Source organism: Brienomyrus brachyistius, chromosome 1, assembly GCF_023856365.1.
Source record: "Brienomyrus brachyistius isolate T26 chromosome 1, BBRACH_0.4, whole genome shotgun sequence".
Classification (NCBI taxonomy): Eukaryota; Metazoa; Chordata; class Actinopteri; order Osteoglossiformes; family Mormyridae; genus Brienomyrus; species Brienomyrus brachyistius.
In genome coordinates this window covers 10020986-10039065 of record NC_064533.1, presented here as the reverse complement: position 1 = coordinate 10039065, position 18080 = coordinate 10020986, and the positions used below count along the sequence as shown (strand labels likewise).

At 46.6% G+C, this 18080-nt stretch overlaps 1 protein-coding gene across 2 annotated transcripts; it reads right to left on the bottom strand.

Annotated features, from left to right (window-relative positions):
* Positions 1 to 119: 119 nt before the first annotated feature.
* On the bottom strand, positions 120 to 17834 carry si:dkey-159a18.1 (sortilin). 2 transcript variants are annotated; one of them, XM_049011349.1, is made up of 21 exons: positions 17517 to 17834; positions 17328 to 17390; positions 15414 to 15478; positions 14979 to 15081; positions 12866 to 13033; positions 11663 to 11736; positions 11373 to 11419; positions 10836 to 10972; positions 10638 to 10721; positions 6909 to 6969; positions 6023 to 6175; positions 5598 to 5695; positions 5405 to 5504; positions 2551 to 2722; positions 2228 to 2421; positions 1861 to 2053; positions 1277 to 1393; positions 1091 to 1193; positions 911 to 1008; positions 564 to 681; positions 120 to 400 (listed from the first exon to the last, which is right to left on the bottom strand). In XM_049011349.1, the coding sequence occupies exons 1-21, from the start codon at positions 17757 to 17759 to the stop codon at positions 386 to 388; spliced, it is 2406 nt and encodes an 801-aa protein (XP_048867306.1). In that variant the 5' UTR covers positions 17760 to 17834; the 3' UTR covers positions 120 to 385. The 2 variants fall into 2 exon arrangements, with proteins under 2 accessions (XP_048867306.1, XP_048867307.1); XM_049011350.1 differs by lacking the exons at positions 14979 to 15081; positions 15414 to 15478; positions 17328 to 17390; positions 17517 to 17834 and adding an exon at positions 14333 to 14554.
* Between the last annotated feature and the right edge of the window lie 246 nt (positions 17835 to 18080).

The following is an 18080-nucleotide window of genomic DNA, read 5'->3' as shown; positions in this document are numbered from 1 at the left end:
GGCCACCCTTCCTCAAATAAATACGTTTTACACAATTTTCAGCTCAAAACATATCAAATGAATATACATTTAATCCACAAACATAATAATAACTTCCATTAGACAACCCTAAACAATACCTGGGATTTCATAGGCGTTCAGTGGCATTTGCTGGAGTTCCCTAATTTCTTACAGATTAGCTAAACCGGAAAAACCAGAAGTGATTGGAGGACAAGCAGGATCTTGAATGAGAACAGTATGGATACATGGGAGACACCTATGGCAAACGTTATACCTGGATTTACCTGAACTGACAACAACACTGAGCTGGCACGTCTGCCGTGCATGGCTTTTACGAACAATTTTGTGATTTGTGAGTTTTGTGATGGTTCCAGTCGGCCCTCGTTTATTCAATGAGGTCCTAAAAAAACAGCAAGTTCAGGATCTTTATATAAAACTGACAGTACATGATCAAACATGTTTCCTTTACATATCAGCATACAGGTGTTATTTTTATATCGAATTCTGCATACAAATACATGAACACTTCATGAACAGGACTGGCGTTTGAAGGAGGTGCTCACCTCGTCTGAGTCACTGGGATAGACACCTCCATTGCCAGTGGAGGCGTTCTGTGGGTTTATTACCACACATGCATCGTCATCCTGCAGCTGCAGGGCAGAGAAGCGGTATGCTGGCGTCCTGTAGGGGGCGCAGCTCGTCATGATACCCTCTTAACAATTTGTTGAAATGACCTGTGCTTCCTGTACTAGATTCCTCAGTAATGTTCCTGACATGAATATCGGTGTGACCCCAAGGGCTGCAGGCAGTCCTCTTACTGGCTGCGGATCACCACCAAACACTTCTTTTATACTTCAGTACCCATTAACTAACTTCTGCAATTGTTCACCCCGTCTGTGTACCCCCTTACCTCTCTACACAAAACAACTTCTTCATGACAAAGAAGAGGGAGGTGGTCAGCACGATGACAGCAATACCGACACACATCATCGTCAGCACTATGATCTCCTGGAATAGAATGGAATAGTAGAACACCAGGATGGGGTCACCTGCTATCACATGAGAAGATGGGTGTGCCAATAAAACTCACGTATCCTGATGAGGGTGCTGCTCCACACTGCCTGCTGGCTGAGTTCGGTCGAGGTGGAGGATAAAAACCACCTTCACATCTGTCACCAGGGACCTTCCGATACCTGCGTGGGGATGACCACGTCAAAAGCAAACTGCCACCAGAGTGTGACGGTAAGTTCCTAATAGATGGATGAGGAAGTCTTACCCAGAGCTCTGAATCTCCCGCTCATCTCCGGTCTGACACACGCTCACAGACTGGTTCCTGAAGTCGGGCTCTTCCACACACTCGGAGGTGTTCTCATGACGAAAGTAGCCATAGTCGCTGTCGACAGGGTAGTTCCAAGAGAAAAATTTGCATGTGACACACATATATATGCTGGCCATCAGTAGATCACTACATCATGTTTTTCATTCTGGTTCTTGATTGTCTGTTATGTGTATTGTCGCCTCAGATACAATATTACTCTGTGATACAGTACGATAAAAAGATTGAAATATGCTGTTGAGAGGCAAATAGATTTTTCTTTCTCTGATCATTTGGTCTTAGTAATGCTATAGGTCATTTAAAAACTGATAAAAAATTATGAAACTGAGTCTGTAGTGTGATTTTGTCACCAAGTGAATTGTTATGGGACTGGCCCACCTGATTTTCTGTCGGCCAGCCCATGTTTTGATTTTTGACTCCGCCACTGGTCTATGCAAAATGCCCGGAAAGCACGATCACAATCTCCAAGCACGAGGCTGAGTGTCGTTTCCATGACAACCTTGCCTTTACCAACATGTCTTTACCACAGGTAATCCTCCTCGGTGCAGTTGCACGGGGTCTGCTCCCGGCTAACCACGTAGTCCCGGCCGTTCCTGCACATCGCCATCTTCTTCAGCCTCCGGAAGGTCTCACGAAACCCAAGGATGCAGCCTCGAGTGTCCGAGTCCTGCTGGATGCTGGAGTGAGCCAGCCATCTCTCATAATCACCATCTCCACCTGAGGGGATTCACACATGCACATTATTAATTAAGAATATTCTGGGTGATCTTCCATTAGGGCTTGCTTTGGAAACCTTTCTGAACACAGGCAGATGGAGTGAGACTTTGAGGAAGTGTCTGTCCCTCTGACTTCGCCGTTGGCTGAAGCCTGTATTTCCCAGAGCTGACTCACACTCTCTGGTGAGCAGATGCTCAAAGTCTATGGTGATGGCGACCCATGTCGTCTTGAAGTCCTCCTCAGTCCGGTATCCCCAGATGCTGATGTTCAAGGTCTTGGTGCCGGGTTCTGATGTCAGGCCGGCCAGGTAAATGGGCTGCTTTGCGAAGGTGTAGGACTGCCAGCACTGACCCTCGTCTGTGGAGAACCTGGGCAAGAGTGAGGTTATGGTTACAATTAGGGATATGGTTAGGGCTGGGGGCAGGCAGCAGGTGACACAGACACACAGTCAGATCAACATTCTTGCTGAGAAACAGACACACAGACTCTGCGATTACTTGACTGTGCTGACGAGATGGTCCTTATTTGCGGGTACCGCCACCAGTAGCCCCCCAGAGTCCAGTATGGCGTAGTGATGGGGACCTTTCAGCGCCTGCGTCCATGAGTAGCCCCCATCGCTCGACACAAACACGTCCGCCTGCGATGAGCTTATGGAATCTCCCAGGCTGCCTGTGGTAGGGGGGCACACATGTTCTTCTGCCAGTGGGACACACTCATGGGAGTGTCACAAGTGATACAGAGGGTGTATTTAAAAAAAAAAACAGCAGGCCCCACCCTTCATAAAGGACAAAACAGCAGGCCTCACCTCTGCTAAGTGCATATTTAAATAGACAATAGGCCCCACCCCCGCTAAGGAGCACTTCTTGATGCAACCGGTTGCTACACCCATCACGCGACGAATCACCTCTGGGAAGAGAACCCGAGTTCAGCCGTGCAGCGATATGGGCTAAAATTATTATCGCCCTATTTTTCCCTTTTTGGACGGTGACGGATTTATATTACGGTATTACCTTTCCAGGTTTTGGGAGGAGTAGTATGTCCTGTCCCTTTAAATAAATATTATAATATATAACATATTAAGTACACTCAAGTTGCTAACTTATACTTTAATTACAGTTGGGTATGGGCGCTTTCGTTTAGAAAAGATACAAAAAAGTGACCTGGGTGATGTTTTCTCATATTTGTTTTATAATTCTCCGTGTGACAACGGAAACGGGATGACAAGCCGAAAACAGCGTATCTTACTTTTCATTTCAAATAAAACGCAGGACCAGCAGGTTAGATGAGATTTTCGATTCGAGACAAGCCTGCACTTGTCATTTAAATGTACGTAACGGTTTTATTACCTTGTAAATACTCTGCAGGGTTTGCAAACCACCTCAGCGCTTTTTATGTAGCTAATTTTAGGTTTATCATGGAATAATATAGACTTGCCGTAAGATTTCTTGCGTGAGTCTGAAAGCCTGAATGTTGGCAACCCTGACAACTTACGTTTTTTAATTGTTTCACCTGAGGTGATTTGTATAAAACAACTTTACACGGTTGTTAAATACAAACTTTGACGAACACGAAATCACCAATAAACTACGTTTATCCAACATTTTATAAAATACTGCGTTTGAAAACTTAACTTTACAATTTCAGAAGAGAGCAACCACTCTATTAGGAACATCGCGGCTTTTTGGTTGAGGGCGATATATTTGTTGCTGTTATTAACACTAGTGGCGTATTAGCGCAAGCAAAAGGACTGCAAACGCCGAAGTACGTCTTGCTTCGAGTCTGATGTCCACTAGTATGAGAAACGGGTGGTAGTTTTATCATAGACTTCGCGTGAAAGCAGCGGCGCATATATACGCTGATTTAGCGAATCTGTTTTTACTTTTTAATCGGCTACTATATATATATATATATATATATATATATATATATATATATATATATATATATATATATATATGCGTAACCAGGTTATTTTGTTTAATGTGTATAATTACACAAAATCTGTTTTGAATTTTATTTTCTATCGCGACACATCGTCAAAACGTGTAAAAAAATCTCACAACGCAGATAAACCGGTTACATATACTATATAAGGACAAGTATTCAGATCCCAGAGGTGTGAGGCATATAAAATGTTTATATATATATGGATGCTCCTGTATAATTAGGCTGTTGACTTCTCGAGGTGTTACCGGTATTGTGCAAACCCACATCGTGGCACACAATCACACCGGTAATGACTGTGACACCAGTGTACCGCCCACCCCTACCTCAGCACCACGCTAGTTCAAATGGGATGGAACAGTGTGGAGTTCCTTCTGTTGGCTGTTGTGCCAGTACTGCCACCAACCCCTAAATTTTCACTGAAAGTTGGATCACTAACACAGGTGGACATCTCAGGTCCAGAAAGTTAAAAATTCACACCAACCAGTTGCATAACCAGTCCATCCATTTTCCTAACCGCTTATCCGACTTGGTCATGGGGAGTCCGGAGCCTATGGGTACGAGGCAGGGAACAACCCAGGACAGGGGGCCAGCACACTCACACACCAGTCACTCCTTTGGGAAATTTAGTAACTCCAATTAGCCTCAGCATGCACTGTCATACCGCCCCCTCTGTAACTCTGACTCTTTAATTAATTGATACTTTATTGATCCCTCTGTGGGGAAATTGTCTTTACACCTCCCTCAGCTTGCTCCATGTAGAGTAAGCTGTCCGTGAAGGGCTGCCACCCACAATGGCGCCCAGGGAGCTGGAGGTTACAGGCCTTGCGCAAGGACCCACAGACATGCTGTGGCTGGGTTTGAATCTGTGACCTGCTGCTTACAGGCACACAGGCTTAGCCCACTGCACCACACGCTTATACTCAACTGGTTGGTTGAAACAAAATCCTGGTTTGGATTTGAACTTTCTGGACCTGAAACGTCCACCTCTGATCACTAAGGTTGTATTTAAATCAGTGGTTCTCAAACTCGTTCCTCGGGCCCCACTGCCCTGCCTGTTTTCCTGCTATCCCAGCCCCACACACAAGTCCCAGCTGTCTTTCAGCTTCTGATTGTGATCCAGGTAATCAGCAGTGTGTAGGGCAGGGATAGCTGGAAAACATGTGGGGCAGTGGGTCCCGAGGACCGAGTTTGAGAACCACTGATTTAAATGAACAGCAGGCCCCACCCCCACAATGGGCATATTTGAATAAACAAAAGGCCCCATTGCTTTGGGCGTTTTTAAATAAAGAGCAAGTCCCACTGCCCCATGACCTCTGTACGTCAGTCAAAATTAGGCTTACTCTTTACAGCAATTTTTACTGCACGCCCACATCATGTGACCTGCGGGGTGTTCGGCTCCTGTACCGTGAGCGATGATGATGCCGAGGGCGGTAGCTTCAGAGAGCGGCAGCATGGGGGCCAGGCCCTTGCTGTGGCTGTACTCGACGTGGATGTGCAGGTTACACTGTGGAGGGAGCAGCACAGCTCAGGCACTCACACGTCGCTGTCCCATAATTACACAGTAAACAATAAAAACACACACATATCGATCACCCACATTCTTTACACCCTGTCCGCAGTCTGCGTTGTCTGGCTTGGCCAGCAGCCTCCATTCTCCACCCTTGTTGAAGGAGATCACGGTCCGTATGCGTCCGTCTGCAAACCAGGGGTGCCATAAATGCTCCAACTTCAGACTGCTTCACCCTTCTCTCCAACTTTTGCACCCCTCTGCACCACTTCCTCCACCCACACACAAAGCTCCTCAGCAAACATTACCCCCTCCTTTGCTCCATCTACTCCACACCCATTACTCCGCCACTCTCAGTACAGTGCCCTACCTTCATATCTGCACACACCCATCTTCACCATCCCAGCATACCTCACCGATAATTAATCATTGCTAAAGTACTGATCAACCACCATTCGTCGCATGAAAAGTTAAAGTTTCACTATAGACGTCGTTAGCTATATTACGGCTCATACCCTTCTCCAAGACGTTGGTGAGGTAGACACCACGCAAGGACGTGACGTTCGTGAAATCACTCTTCCCCTCCCCTCCAAATAGGTGCCGCTCTAGTGACTTGGAGTAGATAACACCCTGGTTGTCAGAGGTGTAGACAGTCCCGAAGTTTGTGTCTGCAGTTAAACACAGAAACCCAAGTGGAGTCAGTGCCCTCTGCCTGACGGAGGTCAGAATGACAGCAGCTCAGAGGGATGGAGAGGGTGGTTTCTGTGGGGGGGGGGGGGGGGGGGATGGCGGGGTCACAGGCACTGGGGCGGAGGTCAGAACTAGATTTAGGCTTAGGCAACTTAGAGGGGATCCCAGACTGGCAGAAGGGGGCCATGCTCAAAACAATATACCATGGGGCATACCTCCCCCTCCCCCTGGGGTGGGGCCTGCCTAGGGCCACTGAAGAGGTGAAAAGTTAGACGTGCCCCTGGCGGAGGTGCCACCTGAGCCTGCCCAGCTTCCTTATCTGCACAGCGGATTATGATGGTGTGATGGGTTTCTGCTTTCTATTAAAAATGGGAGGAGGGGGGGTGTGTGTGCTGACATAGGCGATGTGAGCAGCCATGTGAGTCCTCCCTCACGGAACCGGTCCTTCAGGGCCAAGGCTGCCCAGTCTGATCTGTTAGTGCTACTCTGGCACCCTCGGTGCGGGCTGGCAGGCGGGTCGGGAAGAACCAGCCTGTCGAGCCTCTGCCCCCCACCCTCAGCACCTCATCGTGGGCTGGGGAGCAAGTCAAACTGGGGATAGAGTGTGAGGGAGAGCTGTGTGCCTGGAAGTGTCAGTGAGGCGTCATGTGATGCGGGGGGGGGGGGGGGGGGGGGGCAGACGGGCAGGCAGGTAGGCGGGCATCTCCCTACCTCCAAGGTCATCGACATGCATGAAGATCATGTCCTCATCCCCATCAAGAACAGAGTAGAACTGGAATCAGAGACAAAGAGCAGATGAGTACAGACACTACACAGACACACATAGACACACACACACAGACACACATATACACACGCAGAGACACACACAAAGACACAGACACCGAAACACAAACAGACACTCACACAAACAGTGTGAGTTTCTCTGTCTGTCACTGTGTGTGTGTGCCTGCCTGTGTATGTACTTGTATTTGTGTATGTGTGTTGGTATATTTGTATCTGTACACATCTGTGTGTATGTGTGTGTATTTGTGTCTGTACGCATCGGTCAGTATGTGTGTGTATATTTGTATTTGTACATGTCTGTGTGTATATCTGTGTGCATCTGTGTGTACTTATGTCCATCTATGTATGTATTTGTGTCTGTGTGTACTTATGTCCATGTATGTATGTATTTGTATCTATGTGGACTTATGTCCATGTATGTATATATTTGTATCTGTGTGTACTTATGTCCATCTATGTATGTATTTGTATGTGTGTGTACTTATGTCCATGTATGTATGTATTTGTATCTGTGTGTTCTTATGTCCATGTCTGTATGTATTTGTATGTGTGTGTACTTATGTCCATCTATGTATGTATTTGTATGTGTGTGTACTTATGTCCATGTATGTATGTATTTGTATCTGTGTGTTCTTATGTCCATGTCTGTATGTATTTGTATGTGTGTGTACTTATGTCCATGTCTGTATATATTTGTATGTGTGTGTGCCTATACATGTCTCCCGTTTCATATACCTCACCTGGGAGACTCAGATGGAGAAGACAGGCTAACCGCAGTAATGGTTAGAGTTATGGATAGTTAGCGTTTGTTAGGGTTAGTCATTAACATGCTCCTCCATTGTCTTGGCTCGCTAATTCACATGCTGGCCCAGACTGCCTCCTCAATCCCCTAACTGCCCCCATCAGATCACAGACTGCCCCCCCCCAAACCTGCCCTCAGTTACTTAGTGCCAAGAGTGAAAAGTCAGCAAGACTAAATGGCATCCAGCTACTGCAATAATAATAATAATCAGAACCGACAGGCGTAAGACGTCAATGCCGCCACCTCAGGCTCAAACTCTTTCATTTCGATGTCTTTGATTAGCGCTGCTTTGTTATGTTGATGCTCTTTCTTTTACTTTTTTTGGTCTTTTATTTTTATTATTATTATTTAATAATTAACAGTAGATTTTACTATTAGGGGCCAATTTAAAGCTGTGTGTTAAACCTGCAGAGATGATAATACCACGAACCAAAGACAATGGCAATAAAAACAAAGGAAAAAAACCACAACAGTGACTGGGAGCCCGCCAACCTCAAACCGGCTCTCCCAGCACGGCGCCCAGAGCTGCCGGGTTAGAGGCCACATGGGGGAGGGGGAGGTAAGGAGCGCACGCTGATCACATGGGGAGGAGAACCTGAGTGAAGTCGTGCAGTGGGTGATACCTCTGCACCACACTAGTCCAGATGGAATAGTGTGAGTCCGAATGGAACAGGGTGAGAAGCCACATGCCACCTGATGCATGAACCAGCGGGCATGCAAGCACACGCACACAGTCGCATGGCATGCTTGTCAGTAGTGACTGCTGTCCCAGTTCACGTTTCCACCCCCTGCCCCCCTGGGAGGGTCACGCAGCGTTTGAAACATAGACAGCAGGACTGGTCTATTTTCTTTCTTATAAGCCCTGTAGGGCTCTATCTCTAAAATACAAGTGATACAAAAAAGTAGCAGCAATGACAGACTCACCACAGTAAAGCCAGCTGAGAGTCGTGACTTTACCTCCTGAGCACATTCTGACACATTGAGGAGAGAACGCAGGAGAAAAGAGAGCGCACGGGAGAGAGAAGAGCTTGTGGGAGAGAGGGGATTACGCAGGAGAGAGGGGAGAATGCAGGAGAGAGGGCAGCGGAGGGGAGGGGGGAGAGCGCACAGAGAGGGGAGGAAAAGTGCACAGGAGAGGGTAGACCATGCGGGAGAGAGGGGAGCACACAGGAGAGAGGAGATCACGCGGGAGAGAGGGGAGCACACAGGAGAGGGTAGAACACGCGGGAGAGAGGGGAGCACACAGGAGAGAGGAGATCACGCGGGAGAGAGGGGAGCACACAGGAGAGGGTAGAACACGCGGGAGAGAGGGGAGCACACAGGAGAGGGTAGAACACGCGGGAGAGAGGGGAGCACACAGGAGAGAGGGGAGCACACAGGAGAGGGTAGAACATGCGGGAGAGAGGAGCACACAGGAGAGAGGAGATCACGCGGATGAGAGGGGAGCACACAGGAGGGAGGAGATCACGCGGGAGAGAGGGGAGCACACAGGAGAGAGGAGATCACGCGGGAGAGAGGGGAGCACACAGGAGAGGGTATAACACGCGGGAGAGAGGGGAGCACACAGGAGAGAGGAGATCATGCGGGAGAGAGGGGAGCACACAGGAGAGGGTAGAACATGCGGGAGAGAGGAGCACACAGGAGAGAGGAGATCACGCGGATGAGAGGGGAGCACACAGGAGAGAGGAGATCACGCGGGAGAGAGGGGAGCACACAGGAGAGAGGAGATCACGCGGGAGAGAGGGGAGCACACAGGAGAGAGGAGATCACGCAGGAGAGAGGGGAGCACACAGGAGAGAGGAGATCACGCAGGAGAGAGGGGAGCACACAGGAGAGAGGAGATCACACGGGAGAGAGGGGAGCACACAGGAGAGAGGAGATCACGCGGGAGAGAGGGGAGCACACAGGAGAGAGGAGATCACGCAGGAGAGAGGGGAGCGCAGGTATTTTGAGTGCTGGTATTATTACCACTGATTTATGTTGACTACTTTGTAATGGTGTATTGTGATTCACAGGACAAACACATTTAACTTTCTGTTCTTAACTTTAACAATTAATAAACTGGGGTTTGTGTTATTATGACTCAAGTGTACTGCATTTAAAAAAATTCAGCAGTCCAGGACAAACCCACCTATCTTATGCTTACATGGTTACAGGAGGGTGGTGCTATACTTGCAGTTTTTAATTACTCTTATTTTAATTGTAATTTACTTCTATTATTGAATTTTTCATGTAATTATTGCTAATACTAGATCTTATTTTATTTAAAGCACTTTGAATATCCCATGTGTTTGAAAATGCCTTGCCTAGCCCTCAGTCCCCATCAGCCCGCAGACTGTCCCATCAGCCCACAGACTGTCCCATCAGCCCAGAGACTGGCCCTTCAGTGTCCTGACTGCCCAGTTAGTTCACAGACTGCCCCGTCAATGCCTCGATTGCCCCAGTGGTCCAGAGACTGCCCTGTCAATGCCCCGATTGGCCCAATGGTCCACAGACTGCCCCGCTAGTCCACACACAGCTCTGTCGGTCCCCTGAACACTTAATGGATCAGGCTTCTAAACAAATAGCCCATCAAAGCATTTTTAACTCCAAAACTACATTGTTAAAGAATAATACTTTTGATTTGCAAGTTTTATTGCTTATTATCTTGTGGAAATTATTATTGCTGTTTTCATGTGTCATATTTGCAGGGGTGCAAAACATATACAGCCGTGCCTGAAACAGAAATGGGGAAGTTGTCCAAGTGTCGACACATTTTAACAGTTTTGTGGCAATTTTATGTTGTTGTGCAAGCAGTCCCAACAGATTGGTTCAGAGTTTAGAGTGTGGGGGGATGGGGGGGGGGGTCATACCTGCTCCTTGGTAGCCGAAGGAAGTTCAGCTTTTTTGAAGGTCTCCCCCCGATTGGAGGACACATAGATGACACGTGGCTCCCCCTGGTGGAGAGACCATAAAATGGCATTAATTGTGGAGCTCTGCTCTTCCTCATTCTACTAACACTCATGCTTGGGTGACATTTCTGTCCTTCCAGCTCCTTCTGTGTTTCCTACCAGTTTCTCCATGACAGAGGTGAATAAGAAGCCCCCTATATAGCCAAAGGAGAAGATGCTTTCATGGATGGTGGTGAATGTCTTGCCCAGGTCTGTCGTCCTTTTCAGAAGCAGCTCTCCCCGTCTGCCTGCGTCCACTGTTAACCAGAGCCGACACTGTCTGACAGAAGGCAGCAGTACTGCTTTTCACAGTAAAGGGATGCAGTGCTTACAATCTAGTGAGCAAAGTGTTGCTTTTCGATTTTGTAGGACAATATTTACCCTTTAACTAGCAGTATATTCAATGTCAAACTGCAGTCAAGATGTGCCACATCAGATAAGTGCATCCACTAAGCAAGCACAATAAAAACGCACATTATGGTAAAATGAGATTTTATCAGGCCCCAGATCTAGGAAGGTCACGGTCTCTAAAACTATTTAGCCCAGCACATCCTGGCCTGATCTTCTTGCTTCAATAGGTTGACAGAGGGAAAAGGTGAGAAGCCACAGCCTGTTTTTCAGGGAATGGAAAGTGCCACAAAAAAGGTAGGAGCTCACCTCCTCCCTCAAGGCTGGCACTAAGGAAGAGAGTGATGCCAGGACCCCTGAGGGAGAGAAGGGACAAGGAGAGAAACAGAGAGTAAGACAAAGAGCTTGGCCAGATGTTCTTGGTCATTCAGGCATGTTAAGAGAAATTAAAATGATTGTGAAGTAGTGACACACCTGAATCTGTCAGAATATGTTTGGCCAGCTAAACTATTTATTCTACGAGAATTGTAAAAACACTCAGTCAAGTCAGGGTCACGACTAAAAAGTACCTCTGGTATTTCTGAAACACTGGGTCTTACCACATGAATGAATGAACACCTTCATGGATTTTAGTCCAGTGTTCAGCAAAGTCCACAGACAGCCAGAGGGCAGCCTGCAAAGTCAAGGGAGGCAGAAAAAGTAGTCATCACACAGTCATCAAAGGGGCACAGAACACAGTAATCACACAGTGATCAAAGGGGCACAGAACACAGTCATCACACAGTCAGTCATCAAAGGGGCACATGACACAGTCATCACACAGTCATCAAAGGGGCACATGACACAGTCATCATAGGGGCACAACACAGTCATCACACAGTTATCAAAGGGGAACAGAACACAGAGATCACAGAGTCATCAAAGGGGAACAGAACACAGTCATCAAAGGGGCACAGAACACAGTCATCATACAGTCATCAAAGGGGCACATGACACAGTCATCACACAGTCATCAAAGGGGCACATGACACAGTCATCATAGGGGCACAACACAGTCATCACACAGTTATCAAAGGGGAACAGAACACAGAGATCACAGAGTCATCAAAGGGGAACAGAACACAGTCATCAAAGGGGCACAGAACACAGTCATCACACAGTCATCAAAGGGGCACATGACACAGTCATCACACAGTCATCAAAGGGGCACATGACACAGTGAAGACACGGTCATCAAAGCGGCACACCACACAGTCATCACACAGTCATCAAAGGGGCATAAGACACAGTTATCGCAGTCATCAAAGGGGCATAGGGCACAGTCATCAAAAGGGCACACGACACAGTCATCACACAGTCATCAAAGGGGCACCCAACACAGTTATCACACGGTCATCTGAGGGGCACAGGACATACATAGTCAGCAAAACATAACATAGTCAGCAAAGGGGCACGTGATGCGGTCATCACACAGCCATCAAGGGGGTACATGACACAGTCATCAAAGGATCACACAGTGCATAGTCATCATCACACCATTGCATGCAGGGTGCTTTCAATGAACTGATGGTGGTCCCACAGCTTGCTGATTCTCCTCAGTGTACAACCACAGATCCAAAAACCACTGGCACTTACGACCAGTCAGGTCTTTTCTCCATGACATGAATTCTCCAACATACATTATACACCACGTCATACAACTCATATAACTGAATGATCACCCCTAACTATGCATGCATAAGAGTGGAAGGCCATCCTCACGTAAACATATGCTCTCACGTCACCGTGTGGGTCAGACTCACATCATTACCGACGACAAGAAGGCAGCTGGGGTCTCGAAGGTGGAAGGTGAAGGACTGGCTGGGGTGGAAGGGGAGCTGTATCTGTTTGAAGGACTCGCCCGCGTCCATGGAAGTGAAGGCGATGCCTCCAGGCACATCAGTGACAGGGACGTCCGCCGTGAGGATCACCTGCAGGGAGTTTGTGGGCAAAAGGCAATTATAATGCTATAAGAAGGCAGGGCAGAAGTCACAATTAAAACATCAGAAGGGGCCCCGTTTCGGCTCATGTAAGGCACTTCGATGACATTTCACAAGGACAATACTCACTCTGACATTACTGAGACTGTCTTGCGAAGGTTCTCCTCCTAATAAGGTGAACTAAGATCTTTCATGACCTAAGCAGGTGTAGCACAACAAGCAGGAACCGAAGGGCTTCAGCACAAGGCATCCATACACCGAGGAAATATTTCTAGGCAATATTTCAGAATAATAATCCAGGCAAAAAAAAACCAAGTGTGCTAAAGTGCAGAAGTAGCGCTTTCGTTTGTGGCAGAAATGCGACGGTGGAGAGTTACAGCACTCTGTGGCTGTTATGTGCGGTCAGGGTGAAATGACTGAGGCAGAGGGTGACAAATCCCGGGGCCTAGGTCCTGCCACAGAGGCTTCCAATGCACCATGTAGCTGGAGTTTATCTCGAGAACATCTGTCATGCTCCCCAACCAAGGATAGTTATGCGGGGGTGCATAAAACTCAGCCCTGAGGTCAATGGCTACAGAGCCCTTCAACTTCTAATGAGCACACTGGACAGCTTGTATCCTAAAGCTGAGTCATTAACTAACTAACTAAACTAACTAACCATTTTAACCAAGATCTTAATGGAACATTACCCATTCAATGAATTTTAAGTTTTAAAAATACCATAAAATTTCCAAATCAAACATGATCTTAAATTATTGCTAGTATTGTGCATTTTTAAATGTATTAAATGTAGTATTGTGTAACGAAATCTCGTGTCACGAGATCTCACAATATTACAACATGAGGAGTGAACAGCGGTCTCGCGAAGGCGCTGCAAATCAACTGCTGTAAGCAGGTCGGCGTCTGACAAAATGACCATAGTAGATGCCCCAGACATCTTTTGTGTGGCCGTAATAACGCCGTGCACCGCGGCAAACGCTACTGCTTTGCAAAGCCATCTGCAGCACCATCAGAGCTCTGTACTTAAATCCACTGCACCGGTGAAGGAAACATTAAAAATAAGTTTTATGTCTGGTATTTATATAGTTTATATTTATATTCTATTTTATGTTGAACTGAGAAGTCAAATAGGAGGGAAGCCTGTCATTTGAGTTTGTGCTGAAATATTTTATGGTGCTAGATATCTGTTCTGTTCTTTACTGCATATGATGAGGGTGTTTAGGGGCAGCATGGTGGTGCAGTGGTTAGCACTGTTGCCTCACACCTCTGGGACCCGGGTTTGAGTCTCACCTGGGTTACATGTGCGTGGAGTTTGCATGTTCTCCCCATGTCGTCATGGGCTTTCCTCTAGGTACTTTGGTTTCCCCCCACAGTCTAAAAAACATGCTGAGCTAATTGGACTAAATTGCCTGTAGGTGTGTGTGTGTGAGTGTACCCTGCAATGCTCTGGACCCCCTGCAACCCAGTAGGATAAGCAGTTTGGAATCAATCAAATATACTGCTTTCCTGCTATATACATATTACCATTAATATATTTCCTCTTTGAAGTTTTCCCTAAAATATTGTTAAAATATCGTCTCGATCTCGTGAACCCAATATCGTGTCTCGTCTCACCTTATGGGTTGAGTATATCGTTACACCCGTAACTAGTATTCAATTCATTTTTAATGAATGATTGCTTACTCTGTATTGAGCAGGTGTAGAACCTATAATAGAAATGCTTAATATTAATCAGTTACTAGTAACCTTTCCTCCTGCATAGTTTACATAACGGTAGCAGAGTTAATGACAAAGGCTCTCAAAGCAGGACCCACATCAATGCAACCTCATATACAGAAAGCTTTAGCACTCTAAAAATAACTGTCACAAAAGATCCTTTTGTTAAAATATCGCCTATCTGGATGCTGAAGGCTCTTGTAATAATATATAGCATTACCTGGTTGGAGGTCACAGGTCCTGTGCCGATGCCAAAGTCCTTCTGAATGAACGTGTTGTTTATGACATTAGAGATGTTATGGAAGGTCTTCCCATAATCCACACTGCCAGAGATTAAAAACAAACACAAGTTAGCATCAGACGTTATTATAAGATGTGTGAGCAACGTGCCTCCAGAAAGACACACCGTCTTTAGAGGAGCAGGACACACCTTCAGTCTACCCCTGGGATAGTTAGACTGGTTAGCCTTCATTACAGTCTCTGTGTCTCTCAGATGTTACTGATCAATAGCGGAAATCACTTTGAAGTTCAAAAAGACATCCATGCTATATGAACACGGACTGGGACTTTGCTGGACTGCATTATGCCTGTTGGAGCTATTTAAAGACTGACGGTGATGACAACGACGTCTCCACCTGCATCAGAGACCTCTTACCTCCTGTACAGCCTTGAGGAACCTCCCTCGTAGACTAGGCCAAAGGTGGACAGCACCAAGATGACCTGGAAGAGGATAATCTGAGTTAGGGGTGAACGCCGGTACTATCCCAACTCTGTAGGTGACCTGACAAACTACATCAAACAGAGCCCTTGGCCACACTCTATACCAAAGTCCAGCAAATGACCAGGAGGAAGAAATGCCTTTTCTGAAAGATTTTACCCCATCAAAATGAACCCCAGTGTAAATGCCATCCATTTGTAAACATCAGGATACGTGTTATGGTAACAGTGCAAAAGCCAGGCAAGAAATCCAAGCTTAATGCTGCGTGTCTGGACAGTAAGTATACATTTACTGAAAAACACAGCACCTTAGCATGTATACAAATAACGAGAAATACGATAAAACACAATCAGAATTTCTTCCCTCCTTCAACAAAGTTACTGGTGTCTTCTTGGACGGCTTGACGGACAAAGCTGTGGTTTCCAAACCTCTCCTTGGGGGAAGATCAGACTAAACAGACACTCTGTGACAGACATAAAATCTCACACCAACATAAACATGACTGAAGCCTAACTTTCTTTGGAGCCTAAAACGTTGCCCTGTAGTCTGGATGATTAGAAGAAGATATCTCAGTGACTCTTAGAGGGAGAGGATGCTTGATTGAGACATGCTCAGGAAGAGCTCTAGTGAGAGATGCCGCTGCTAATCTTTCACAAGAAACTGTCCCCAAGATAAGACAAAGAAATCATCAGCTCAGTACAACGGTAGAAGTCAGTGAACATTTTGCAACCATGACCTCTGCACAACTCAGCAAGGACAGACAGACAGGAAGCTCTGGAAATGACTGCAGATCTCAACGTGAGGCTTAGTAAAACTTCTAGGCAGGTATGGCACGAAGACAACTTCTCAGAGGGAAGCTTTTGGTTACTGCTGCTTCGCTGGTGTGAAGAACACAGCCAGTGGTAAAGTGAACAGCAGATGAGTCAGACTTCCCTTTATTTCAACTGGAGAACGGCACATGCTACATGTCAGAAGAAGCCTACAGCTTGCAGGGTTTGTGCTCCACAGTTCAGCATTCTAGTAGTAATAGGCATGTCTTTTCCTGTCATGGTTCAGGTCACCTTAACCATTTAAACAAAAGTCTGTTCAAAGTCACAACAGTCATTTTATGGTTAATCATAAGTCTGATAATCTGCCATCTGCAGGACACAAGTGGTCAGCACACAGATTGATTACAATAAAATGGACTATAATCACCGGCCAGCCCAGCATCCAGATTCCCACCTGCCTGGCCGGCTGTGGGAGATTCTTTTATAATGCTTGACGCAGCAGTTTCCACCACCATCAACACAACGGCAAATGCCGGAACGAGCATGTTAAGAACACTGCCTCATGTCTCCGGAGAACACCCTTTGAACGCGCTTTATGTTTGCTTTTCTTTCCTTTTGGTAGTTACCTGTCTCCTATGCGATGTGGCGGCGCTTATGAACAAGTGCAATAAATAAATAAATCATACAAGTCGCAACACCAATTATACAGGTGGCCGACTGAGACATAAAAATGGGCAGGAGTGACAGGGCGAAGGGTACTGGCGAAGGACCTGACAGATTTGTTATTGTGGGGTCATTTCACATGGGAACCAACGACTTTCATTTCTCCATTAAAGTGGAGCAGGTACGCAGGTGTGCATTCCAACTTACTGAAGAATTATGTATTTCATTAAAAATAACAGCATTACGTAACACCCGGGAAAGTGTGAAATTCTATCAAAGCTACGTTTTCTGCACTATCTACACATACAAATGCGTCAACGGGAACTAGGTGACACCTGTACTGGCGCTACTGGTTAACGCACAGTTGTAAGTTTTCGAACATTTATAAAAAGAGACGGGATCAGGAGAGGCGCCTTACCCCCGTGCCATCTCCCACCCAGGACAGCGTGAAAGTGGAGCCGTCATCGCCGTGGAAAGCAGTCTAGGGAATAAAACAAAGCTTACAATATAACTGAAAATATCATTTAAAAATTACTGGATCTCTCAAAGCATATGAATCCCCTCTATTTTAAGTGTCATCAATCAAGAAATAATAAAGCCACTTTACCTCATGGGTATTCTGGTCCAGCGTCCTTCTGTCATTTTCAGCAAGTGTTAGCTGACACGCACTGGCCCTTGCGCTCTTTAATCCGGCATCCCTTCTCGGCCGGCTCCGGCTCCGGCTCCGGCTCGGCTCTTGCTGGTTCCTGCTGAAAGTCGCCGATCTCCCGAGCGCTTGGCGCGACCCTCCAAGGCCGCCTGCGGCACAAATGAGCATCAACCCAAACAGGAGCAGTAAGCTCGGCGTCATCCTGATGGAGGGATGTGGAGGTGAGTCTGGTTTTCAGAGAGAGAGAGAGAGTGAGGCGTCTTAACTGAGTGGCTCGGGAGGGGGTGGAGGAGACCCATATGCTGTAAGGGTGATATACACACCCACGCACCCGCCCCCCTCTGCGGGCGGGTGTACTTTAACTGACACAGCCGTTTGCCTTCCGCAAATCAGCTAGAAAAGCTAACAATAAATAGATAAATAAAAAAATACGGACACCGGTACTTACAAGTGACAAAGGGCAAGCTACAGTATATTACAAGTTGGAATTCATGGACTGATTTTATCTATTACCGGAATCAG